Here is an 11,771-nt window from a genome sequence, read left to right as displayed (position 1 = left end):
CAAACATCCATATTCATCATACAAATGTTTGCACTTGCCGGGATTCGAACCCGGGTTTACTAGCTAAGTAGTCAGGGACACTAAGCTATATGGGTCGTCATCGCAAGTTAAACCGACCTTTGCCCCACTTTTGACGTACCTGAAATATAATTTTTCACCACCAATCAATCTCTTAAGTAAAGGTTCGATTTCATAACGTTTCAAACAATAATCGCAAATGAGTACACAGTTCATTAGGTTACAATTACTGTATTGTAGTTTATCCCAAATCTTCAGCTATGTCTTAAATCCTGATACGGTGATAATGTCCCACTTTTTCAAAAATCACGTCCATTTTATTAATATAACATAATAATTCAAGTTTTATGAAGAGCATTAAAAGCATTAATTAATTTAAGATTTTTTTACACGACTGTACTTTTGAAGCGCCGACTACTTCTCGACCAATGGCGTGATGCAGCTGATAAGCGGTGCGTGCTCTCTCCTCCGCACCGCATCTTACCGCCAATTCGTTCAGCAAATAGCTACTGCGCAGGTAAATCGCTAGTGCTCTTTCAAACACAAGGACTCTATAACTCGAGAAATAATTAAAATACTATAAAACATGTAATTTATATAATATTAAGTTTTTGTAAATACATATATATTTAAGTACATTTCAACATCAACTTATATAAACAATAATTTAGATAAACAATACGTACAAAATAAATTTAATAACATTAATAGCGCTAACAAAATCTTATTAAGTAACAATGTTTAAAGTATGGCATATTGCAAACACAATCTTATGTCAAACATTTCGTTCCCGTAGGGCGGATTGATATGTAATGATTAGCCCCTCTATCACAAATTTAAAATGTGTCCTGCACTGTGCCATACTCATGCTAAACTATAGCAACCATCCTACTCAGAAGTTCCCAGTCATGAAAGGAGCAATACTTGGAATCACCCCGTGCGATCGCAAACTCATGATATGCAGTAGGACTAGTAGTAGGGAAAGTAAAAGACGTCAAAATTAGCGCTGTGCTTCCCTGGAGCGTAAAAAGAACAGGAAAGCCTTAGGCCCAAGGGCCGAGGCGACTAAGGGTATTTAGCAGTGGGAGGCCTCTTTGCACAGGATGTCAGCTAGATTATGGGTACCACAATGACGCCTTTTCTTGCCGTGAAGCAGTAATGTGTGAGAATTACTGTGTTTCGGTCTGAAGTGCGCCCTAGCTTTTGAAATTACTGAGTAATTTCGCAAGCGCAATAGTAGTGCCGCTAAGAATTGTTTGGGGTTTTTCAAGAATCCTGAGCGGCACTACATTATAATGGGGTGGCGTATCAATTACTAGCTCAACATCGTGCTCATCTTTTATTGAAGTTAAAAAAAATTGCGAAGAGAACTGGACGAGGGCCTGACACCGAGGATACATAGAATGAACAATAAAGGGCACGGCAGACGACATATGTAACTACAATAGTACACCAGGCAATTAAGAATAGTTATGAGTTAGTTACAAGTCAGCAAATAGCTTGTACTGAACAGTAATATAATTTCTACATATTTAAAATTTTCCCGCCCAAAAATATACACACAACTCACTAACAACATAAAAATACTACGTATGGGTTGTCAATAACTGTTACAGTAGGCGGGGCTAAGCAAGGGAGTTGGGTTGGTCATGACATGTAGCGATTTAAACACATAAAAAACGCGTCCATCCCTAACACGCTGATGATTGTGCACCAAGGGCAGCGAATTGTTGACATTAGATTAATAATTCGTGATTGCAAAACAATTTCTAAAATTACAAACAATATATTAGATTCATAATAATAACGTATAATTATTGCCGTGTCGCATTTTTATAATAATGAAAGTAAATCACTTTATAATTATTATGAAACATCTTGTTTAATTCAAGTTCTACTTGAGCACCTAATTGAGTTAACTATATAATATAATTATCTATTTGTCCCTATAGAGTTATAATTATTTTTTACTATAGAGAACTAAATATTATGCATGTTTATTACAAGTAGCAACGGATAATATATAATTATTTAAGGTAAATATAGTATATTTTGGATCCGGATAAATTTAGAAAAGAAAGAATTTGTAACGTGTCCGTTTTGTAATTTTATGTAATAATAATAATTTTTTGCATTATTATTATTACATACAAAATTGGCCTATGGATTTGCATCCTATGTCATAAAAAAAATTATGACCAAAATGTCTCCCGCCGCTATATCTGATTTTTAATGTAATTATTATAAGACGATTCTTGATAGCGTTATTTGCGCGTATAATCCCATTTTTCACGCAAATTCTCACATGGAATGGGAGCTACCGTTAGGTACGCGAGGAGTTCATTTCAATTTGGACCTTGACGTCCAAACTTTATGGTAGTACCAATAACACACTCGGCCCCGATTTCACGACTGAATTTGAACTAATCTTACGCATGTTAACGAGTTTTCAGTTTCAGTTCTGTTTTCATGAACACAATCTAACCGCAGGTATAGCCTAAACGCGTTTAAATGCTGACCTCCGAATTTCGGACGTTAAACATATTTCATCGCGTTCAAGAGCTGTAGCGTTATCGTAATAGAAATATTGTTAGCATTGATATTTTTTTGTATATCAATGATTGTTAGCTAACAATTTGGATTTTGTTTATACTTATCGTTGATTGTTTTGACAGGTATTTAAAACATTGTATTGTTTATGACATGTAAACTCAATTTACGTCAACACGCGCAGTAGGTATTGGTGAAGTCGCCTTGTGTTTCGATCGAGATCAAGGCTGGCATTCGAACTCGTTGTTTTATTGAACTCGAATAAGTAAGAATATATAAATTTTAAACTATTCTTTAAATTGACAATTATGTTGAAGACATTATAAATGGACTCCTCCCGTGTATGTTTATGATTGCGTGAAAAATGACCTTGAAACGCGTTCATTGAGACAACCGCTTAATAACAAGAAAACTTTCGTAAATAGAGATAATATATGGTAACATTTTGCTTAAATATATAAGTTCAATAAGTTCAATTAAATCACTTGAATATGGTAACATTGCGATTCTATTGTCTATGTTACTAAGTGTGTAAATATGTTTGTCTATAGTAGTAACTCTAACACGAGTTTGCTTTCGTAAAGACGCAATTACAGGTCCGTTAGTAGTTTTACATAGAAATTATTATTGTATTAATAGCAAGCCTCGTAATAGATGCACAGAAAATAAATGATTCATAAACTCTTACAATTTTAACATTTTTACTCTATTTGACTAAAAATATTAACTTTAAAGTTCAATAGCAAAAAATGGCCCATTTTAATAAGTAGGTACTAAATGCAGCGCGCAATAATATCAATTAGTTTGTATTATTGTTTACCTGCCACAGATATAAACCGGCGCGTCTCTAAATATACACATTTTTTTACTTTAGCGGATATAAGATCCTTTAATTAATTAAACTAAATTGATAGATATCAAGAATTACTAATATTACAATCTGTCAACTATAAAATTCAAAATGGCCACCCACGCTTGAATCTGATTGGTCGTTTATAACAATATTACACTAATTAAGTAATTCTGTCAGAAACTGACTAGTTAAATAATATGTTTAACATGAAAAGTTAAACTAAATATAAACTGAAGCTTACTGATAAATAAATAGGAATGCAATATTTAAGTACAAAATATAACTTAAAACTTAATTTCGTTGATAAATTACATAAAGGAAAGCTTACAAACAATCAAATTGACTAAAAGAGTTCGACGATAAAAATGATTAAATATATTATCTAAATGGAATGTCTATTCAAAATACATTAATTAAAACGGCGTTAACTTAGCTGTCATACAAAAAAAACATGTAACGTTTCTATTAAATGGCACCTTTACAATAATAACGATGCTTCGAGTATGTAGTGGCGAAAAAATGAAGTAAATTTATGTATATTCAAAAGGGGCCATCATGTTATTCGTGCGTGCATAAGACACTCAAATGATGCTTATTTAGACTGCGTAAGCCCAAAGCATGCATATACTGTGTAACAAATATAATCGGTCACTTTTCGATTATACCTACTGTGAGTATATGACATATTCTTGTATTAAATCATATACCGTATGGAATTCACTTAATGCAATAAATCAATATACAAGTAAGAAGGGTCCACACAGCTTAGTAAAATTATTTATGAGGTAAAAAAAGGGTGAAATTTATAAACAAAATAAAATTATCTAAAATAAGCACTGTTTAGGCAACGTACATTGACCCTTGAAAGAGCGGCAACGTTGCAATATTTATGATAACATATTATGATGCATTATTGCAGGCAAATTTGGGACAAATTGGTATAGTGCCTAGCATTACGTGGCAAAGTTCCTCTTCAATGTACCAACCTTGTGATCTAATTACAGAACCTTAAAATGTGCTCAAAATTCAATTTTAACCTAATTAATGCACAACTTAGTTTTTGCGATAACAAGCATATAATTTTTGGATGTAAGTGATTTTAATAAGATAATAACTAAGCAATACCTTTCTATAGTTTAACCGTACCACTGTAGTCTGTAACGCGTCTGCGCGTGTCAAGGAAAGAGTGTATTCGTCCATTTGTAGCGCACATACTTACTGCAAATTTAAGACTTATATGGTTTTCTCATGCATGCCAGCATCAGAACTGGACCAAATTGAAATGGGAGCACATGGGAAAAAGAATCATCAAAATCGGTTCACCGAGTCGAAAGTTCTGAGGTAACAAACATATAAAAATAAAGTCGAATTGAGAACCTCCTACTTTTTTGAAGTCTGTTAATAAACATATAATAAACGATACGAAAGCATCTCCATTTTACGCCACCTACTAATACTCAACACTGTTTAGGAGCACCTGGATCACACAACAGAATATATATATAAACTCTCAGTACAACATTAAAATGGAATGTAGGAACAAATTGCAAGGAACAATAGAATCCATAGACAGAGAATAGTTGAATGATTGCTGTAGAAATATTGCATAGAGTATAGACAGTAAGGAGTAGGTGCTGTGCTCTACACGATATTGGATATATCACCCACGCACACATACACACAATTTACACGACTGCTAAGCAATCTTGCGAAGATAAAACTATTGAGTGTCACGCCGTGCGCCGCCACGTCTGGTCGCTGTCCGAGTAAAATTAGCTGCGCATCATCTTTTTGTATGTACCACCGATGTTCTATTACTTTTATTGTGCTAGTGATGTATCGAATCGATAAAAAAAAATCATTAATGTATTTGTAACAAAATAAAGGGAAAAATAATGCAAATGGAATTTAATTTTCAGTTACAAACATCAACCAGAATTCCATGTACGTAATGAAATATAATAATTGTTTTTCCTCAGTATCCAACACATATGATATATCTCCAAACTAGTCTAGTCTCTGTCTATGGTAATAGTATGAGCATTGCTATATTTGCTAGAAATGAAAACGTGATCATGTCTACTTCTTATTTGAGTTACTTTTTCCGATTTGGCAAGTTATATAGGGCCAGTTAACTAAAGCTGGCTAGACAGTACTCACATTAAGGAAATTTTGTTACAAAGCATGTTTATGATAATAGTTTTATATAAAATGCAATATATTTTCGTATCTTTTAATTAAATTAATAAGATTAGAAAGTATGTTTATTTTTCTTTATGACAGGTAAGATGAAAAAAAGTTTCTTGTTATTTTTTGCTTTAAACGAGTTCAAACATCAATCAAACTATATGACATAAAAGGGTTGAAAAAGCATGGCTGCGTGAGAGAGACAGACCGGTTTTTCATGGTGCGTTCGCGTACACGGTCTTACGTCACTGCGTCGGCTTCTCCGATGTGAATATAAGTTGAACAATCCAGCTTTAGTTAAGTCAACTACAAAATAAGGTATACTGACTAGAATAAATGCATTAAATTTGAGTTATAATAAGTTTACTCGTTGGAATATTATTTTCAAGTCTAATAGCGCCCTATGTCTAATTTGTGTAAATACTTTTGGATAAATACTAGTGCCGATTATCAGATATATTATTACGGCGCATAATTAAAATATTACAAATATGGCGTTAAAGTAGAAATGAATGTTTGAATAACACTTTAGCTGTCTTAATAATAAACGCAATAAAAAATTGCTCCAACTTTAATATTACTTCTCCCTGTCATATGTAGTGAGAAAGGAAAGATAAAGACAAAAAAAATTGGAATAACACAGTGGATCTTTCAATTAATATAAAATGAAATGACATATAAAAAAAACAAATTCAGACTTAATTCAGCCTTTAAATAATTATTGAAATGAAATACACGAAACAAATATTTTTTTATGAAAAACAGTCATGTTTACATGTTGGCAATAAAGAAAAGATATAAATATTATTTATTAATATGTGTTTGAGGATAATCATTCTCTATTTAATTATGTACGTTTTAATCACGTCTTTAATTTAATTTTAATCTCAGGAAGAATACACATGGAATAAGAGATTAAATTATAGTTCTTTTTTTTTTTTGGTATACGAGGACAAACGAGCGTACGGGTCACCTGTTGTTAAGTGATCACCGCCGCCCACAATCTCTTGCAACACCAGAGGAATCACAGGAGCGTTGCCGGCCTTTAAGGAAGGTGTACGTGCTTTTAGTTATAGTTCACGTAATGGCAATGTCCTCGTAAAAGTTCTAGTTCGCTATTCATAGCGAATACTTCAGTATCTGCGAATAGTTGCGCAGTAACAATAAATAGTGTATCGGAGGTCGAATGTGTAATGTATCTGCGCTGAAATATCGCAGATGTTTGAATTAATTTATATTTTTGTGAGCAAGCCGTCTAGTTCAAATACTTCGGGTACTTCGATATCTTCCAGCCTTATAGGAGATGGGTTAAAATGGAACTGTACAGCAAATATCAGCTTTGTATCCATCAGGAGGTTTTCCTGAAATAAAATTACTCGATTTAAATTTATCTTTATAACAATTCTTGTCTTCGCGAAATAGTTTAAAAAAGAAAGTTGCATTTCTAATAGTAGTCTAGGCAAATGGGAAAATATATAGCAGTAGTTTAAAGGGTTACATGTGTACTGTCTTATTGATAAACACAGTGAAAACTGACTCCACGTTTAAAATAAATCTCTTCCAATTAAAGCTCAACTTTTCTGAAGTCGTGTATATATATTATATACATACAAAGAACGAGTATGACATAACTAGGAGTTATGTAATTATATAATATACAGTACGCGCGCGAGTTAAATGTCTGGAGTAAAGAGCGGGAGCACCTCCCCCCGCCTCGCCTCGCGCTATGCGCGTGTTATCGCGTTAATACTAAAATTGCAATTCCGTGTTATTTTTTTATTTTAATAATAACTGATCAGAGTCCATTAGATTCCGTTCCAGAAAAAGGACGTGAAATGGCGAAAAATGTTATAAATATGTATGTTCAAGAAAGGCAGAACAACAACTGAGATTTAATTATATGGTTAAAATGGTAAACTTGAAGCATTGTTTAAATTTATCGACACACTCATTGACGTACTATAAACAACTAGAATCCTAATCACCTATTAAAAGGTCGTCAAATATGTCAAGCGGTGTTGTGTAATACGTATACATTAACTTCATTCAAATTAACACCATATTTCGTGGCAGTAATGTTAAAAGTCTATTGTGTACGCTCAAGAGCAACTCATTGATTATTGTGCAAAAGAGACGTTTCGTCGGCGATGTATTTTGCTTTAGCAATTGAAATGTAATTATTTAGCAAAATGATCAAAAACGTCAAGTTACTTACATAATTTTGTTAATTTAAAGGGGCACTTACCTGAAATACAAAACTCCATCCTTCTTATGTTTGGATATGCTATTCTTTGGAAAGTTTTTCAGTAAACACTTTGTCATGGCGTGGCATTGTATTCAATGCGCAGTCAAAACATAACTGAATGAAAATTCTGCCTAATAGACGCGTAGGCAGAGTTTTGATTCAGACAATTTTTGAGCGTGATTGTGAATCTAGTTATTTATTGTACGTCAATTATTGTATTTATTTCTTATAAGAATTATTTTACTAACTGAACGTGAAGTAAATGACGTGCAAAATTATACTGATGTTTTCCGAACCCGCACAACGAGCAGGGGTATATATACCCTAATACGTAACATTATCTTACTTGTGCTTTGTTAGTTTGACCCCCAGATCTCTCCTGCATCACTTTCTGGACCTCATGGATGAAGTCCTTAGTCACCTTGACTTCGTATACCTCCGCCGGCGTATACATATTCAGTATCTGGTAAAAGAGTGTAAAAATTAATATATATTTTCTGGCTAGTTAAGGATGAGCGGTATCGGTTACTACATTAAATCAAATCAATATCACTTTATGTACGTCACAGAAATGACACCGATGAATGTCAAAAAAATTAATTTAGAAACAAATACCTTAATTAAAATACAGTAGCCAGTATACAGAGTATATATTATGGTACTTTGATTCAGTAAATTAAGGTCCTATTTTAAAAAAATAATTATATTTTATTCTCTATTTCTAATTATTTTGTCCTTAAGACTACCGTACTGCTTGTCTGATCCACTTTCAGTTTTTTGTACCGTTTTTTTTTATGGAAAAGGAGGACAAATTTGAGGAGCGTGGCCGGCCTTTATGGAAAGTGTACACGCTTTTTTTGAAGGTACCCGTGGCGTATATTCCCGAAAACAGCGCACAAGGAAGCTCACTCCACAGCTTTGTTGTACGTGGAAGAAAGTTCGTTGAAAACCGCACGGTGGAGGATACCACACATCCGGATATGTGGGGATGACTTCCTAATTCGTGGCGTGTCGTGCGAAGGTGGAATTCAGCGTCAGGAGAAACAGATTCTTCCGTGATAAATTCGGTACAGAAAATTTTCAGCATGCGCACAGAGCCGACGAACAAAAAGAGTATTTAAATCCGCATTCTTTTAAGTGCTTCATTGGCGGTTTAGAGCTTTGGCTCACGAGTTTACAGCCGTTACAAATTAGCCAAACGTCCAAATGACGCATGGTTTGTAAATGTTGGTATGTCTGTTGCTCCATTTTGTTATTTTTAAGTCCCTTACTTCTGGTATAAAGTTTACGTATATATGGATATCAGTTCAAATAACAAATTACTCGAGTCTATGTTTATCTGAACAAGCGCTACGTAGCCAAAAGCGACGGCTCAGACACATTCAATATCCCCATTCTAACTTACCTTACAGACTTGTATGACAGACAGATTGGCGCACATGTCCACAGTGCTGGTGACGTCATCCATCGACTTACGGGCTTGCAACAACTGCACGGCTTGGGTTATTGGCTTGAGCACGCTCAATACGTCGTCCACCTAACAGAAAATGACGGCATGTATATATTTGATTGGTATTATAATAATTGTAGCTGTTGCCTGCCACTTACGCTGTTCTGTCCATACTCAATGAGGTTCTCTTTGATCCAAATCTCAAGGTGGGAAATGTTAAACCTTATCTGGAGCCCTTTAGCCCAGCTGCACAGATCCTTGCGCAGGAGCAGTTGGTTCAGACTGTACGCGCAGATGAAGTAGAATAGCTGAAAGAAAATTTATTGAATTAGGAGTTATTTTGCGGAACTTCATAATTATCCAAAGGTTGTAAGTTTTTCTTGAGTGTTAATTCCTAAGTTTCCGTCTTTAACCAATCGAGTCTCGTGCTAGAATTCGGCGAGTCAATCTATCTTGATGAAGAGGCAAAACATGTGTCGAAAAGTCCTTTGGATAACATTAGCTTTGTAATCATTACTGTAACGAACAATGTGGATTTACGCAGAAAAGGTGTGATGAATGATCTTGAAAAACTATTCGATAAGGTTAGGAAGTATCGAATTTTTTCAAAACTTTTCCACTTCTGCATACTTTTATATTACGAGATAAGCAAAACGTTCACATAATGATGCCCTGCCCACAACAATGCTGTGCAACTTAGGGTTCCTTGAACGTTCTAAGCGGCACCGAGATTCCGATTGTCACTTTGAGACATTTGAGACTTTCTTAAGTCTCACTAGCCCAGCTTTTTACCGACAACTCAAATTTAAATTTAATGCAGTTGCCCATAGCTCAACTCCATAGGACCACATAACAAAATAAATAGGTGAGAAAACATTTCGCAAGACAACAGACATCAATGACTAGTTTTATTTAAATATTTTAACGATGTAACGATATGTATCAAGGAGATTTGTATTACCGTATTATTAGGACTATTCATAAACTTGACTAATATCGTTACTCTACATTATAATTACCAACGAATTGAAAAAAAACCTATACCTGATTCTGGTAAATAATAATTATTTCTGTGTGATTTTTAAAAAATTTACCCCCAAGCGGGTGAATTTGGTTTCGGAAGTTTATAAGGATACTTCGTCGATTTTTTATGAAATAATTAAAACTTTCGTGAAACTTTATTAGCACACCGTGCCCCCGCCCTGTCAGGCCGCGCACTGCGAGCGCAAATCAGTAGTGAGAGACGGGACGTGAACGCGACTCACTACACTCATCCTGATGAAAGACCTCAGAATGTTCCGAAACGTGAGTAAATTCGATTTAAATAAATAAACAAAAAAACGCCACGATGACAAGGATAGGTTTTTTTTACCTGTTTGAAAATCATAACTCGTAGCGACACATCGACTTCGTGAACTTTGAGGTGTTCATGTGTTGTTGCCAGTTCGTGTTTCAGTTTGGCAGGTCCTGTTGATGCTACGGAAGGCGCTGGGGCCTCGTTGGGTCCGAACAGACCGCTGATCTCCTCGTAATCTAGTATGGCTGCCACTATTAGACGCTCGACTTGGCGCTCGAGTAGGTTTATAACACCTGGAAATAGTAATCAAAAGAAATTTAAATATTTGTATGAATCGTGGTAACATATTTCTTAACAATTGGCAGATTCACAGCACAATAATTCGCCAATAAATCCGCGTACAAATATTTGATTGTCAATATTACAATCATTATATTTATACCAATACACATTTCAAAACTATAATTCAATAATATAAAATAAACATTAGTTTGTAGGCACCGTTCTCAAATAATTACTTTTAAATGTTATTATTTTTGGCTAAAGAATTTTATAAACTATAGAAACATAATATATCTATTAGCCATAATTTTAATTTTTAATGTATTATTGTTTTAAGCAACTCTAGTATTTTTTGAAAGGTGGTTAGAGACCATTATATATTACATTTGCGTTATTTTAATGCGCTGTTCTACTGTGTGGCATCTAAAAGTGTGAAGAATCTCTTAATCCTAATATGGATATCTTAATGGTGCTTTGCTGGTTTAAAAAGTTCACCATGTATTTTAAAGAACATACTAATTTCTAATATATAAAGACTAGTAAGCGTTAACAAATTATACGAAATGGTAGTAAATTGGATAGTTTTTTTTTATGGTAAGGAGGACAAACGAGCGTACGGGTCACCTGGTGTTAAGTGATCACCGCCGCCCACATTCTCTTGCAACACCAGAGGAATCACAGGAGTGTTGCCGGCCTTTAAGGAAGGTGTACACGCTTTTATAGAAGGTCCCATGTCGTATCGTCCCGGAAACACCGAATAAGGAAGTTCATTCCACAGCTTTGTAGTACGTGGTCTCCTTGAAGACCGCACTGTGGAGGACCGCCACACATCCAGATGGTGTGGATGATATCCTAATTGTGGTAAAAGTATTTAAAGGATGTTACAACT

The 11,771-nt window shown here is 34.5% G+C and overlaps 1 protein-coding gene across 2 annotated transcripts in view; it reads right to left on the bottom strand.

Annotated features, from left to right (window-relative positions):
- Positions 1-600: 600 nt before the first annotated feature.
- LOC126975032 (unconventional myosin-Va) overlaps positions 601-11,771 on the bottom strand; it is a 101,187-nt gene continuing 90,016 nt past the window's right edge. For both annotated transcript variants that reach the window (XM_050822806.1, XM_050822807.1), the window contains 5 exons: positions 10,676-10,893; positions 9,462-9,611; positions 9,259-9,390; positions 8,200-8,316; positions 601-6,969 (listed from right to left, as the gene is read on the bottom strand). In XM_050822806.1, the coding sequence (XP_050678763.1) occupies positions 6,841-6,969; positions 8,200-8,316; positions 9,259-9,390; positions 9,462-9,611; positions 10,676-10,893 (746 nt within the window). In that variant the 3' untranslated portion in view covers positions 601-6,840. The remainder of the gene's footprint in view (positions 6,970-8,199; positions 8,317-9,258; positions 9,391-9,461; positions 9,612-10,675; positions 10,894-11,771) is intronic.

Source organism: Leptidea sinapis, chromosome 34 (assembly GCF_905404315.1).
Source record: "Leptidea sinapis chromosome 34, ilLepSina1.1, whole genome shotgun sequence".
Taxonomy (NCBI): Eukaryota; Metazoa; Arthropoda; class Insecta; order Lepidoptera; family Pieridae; genus Leptidea; species Leptidea sinapis.
Note: the sequence above shows the minus strand (reverse complement) of the source record. Positions and strands in the feature narration are given on the sequence as shown.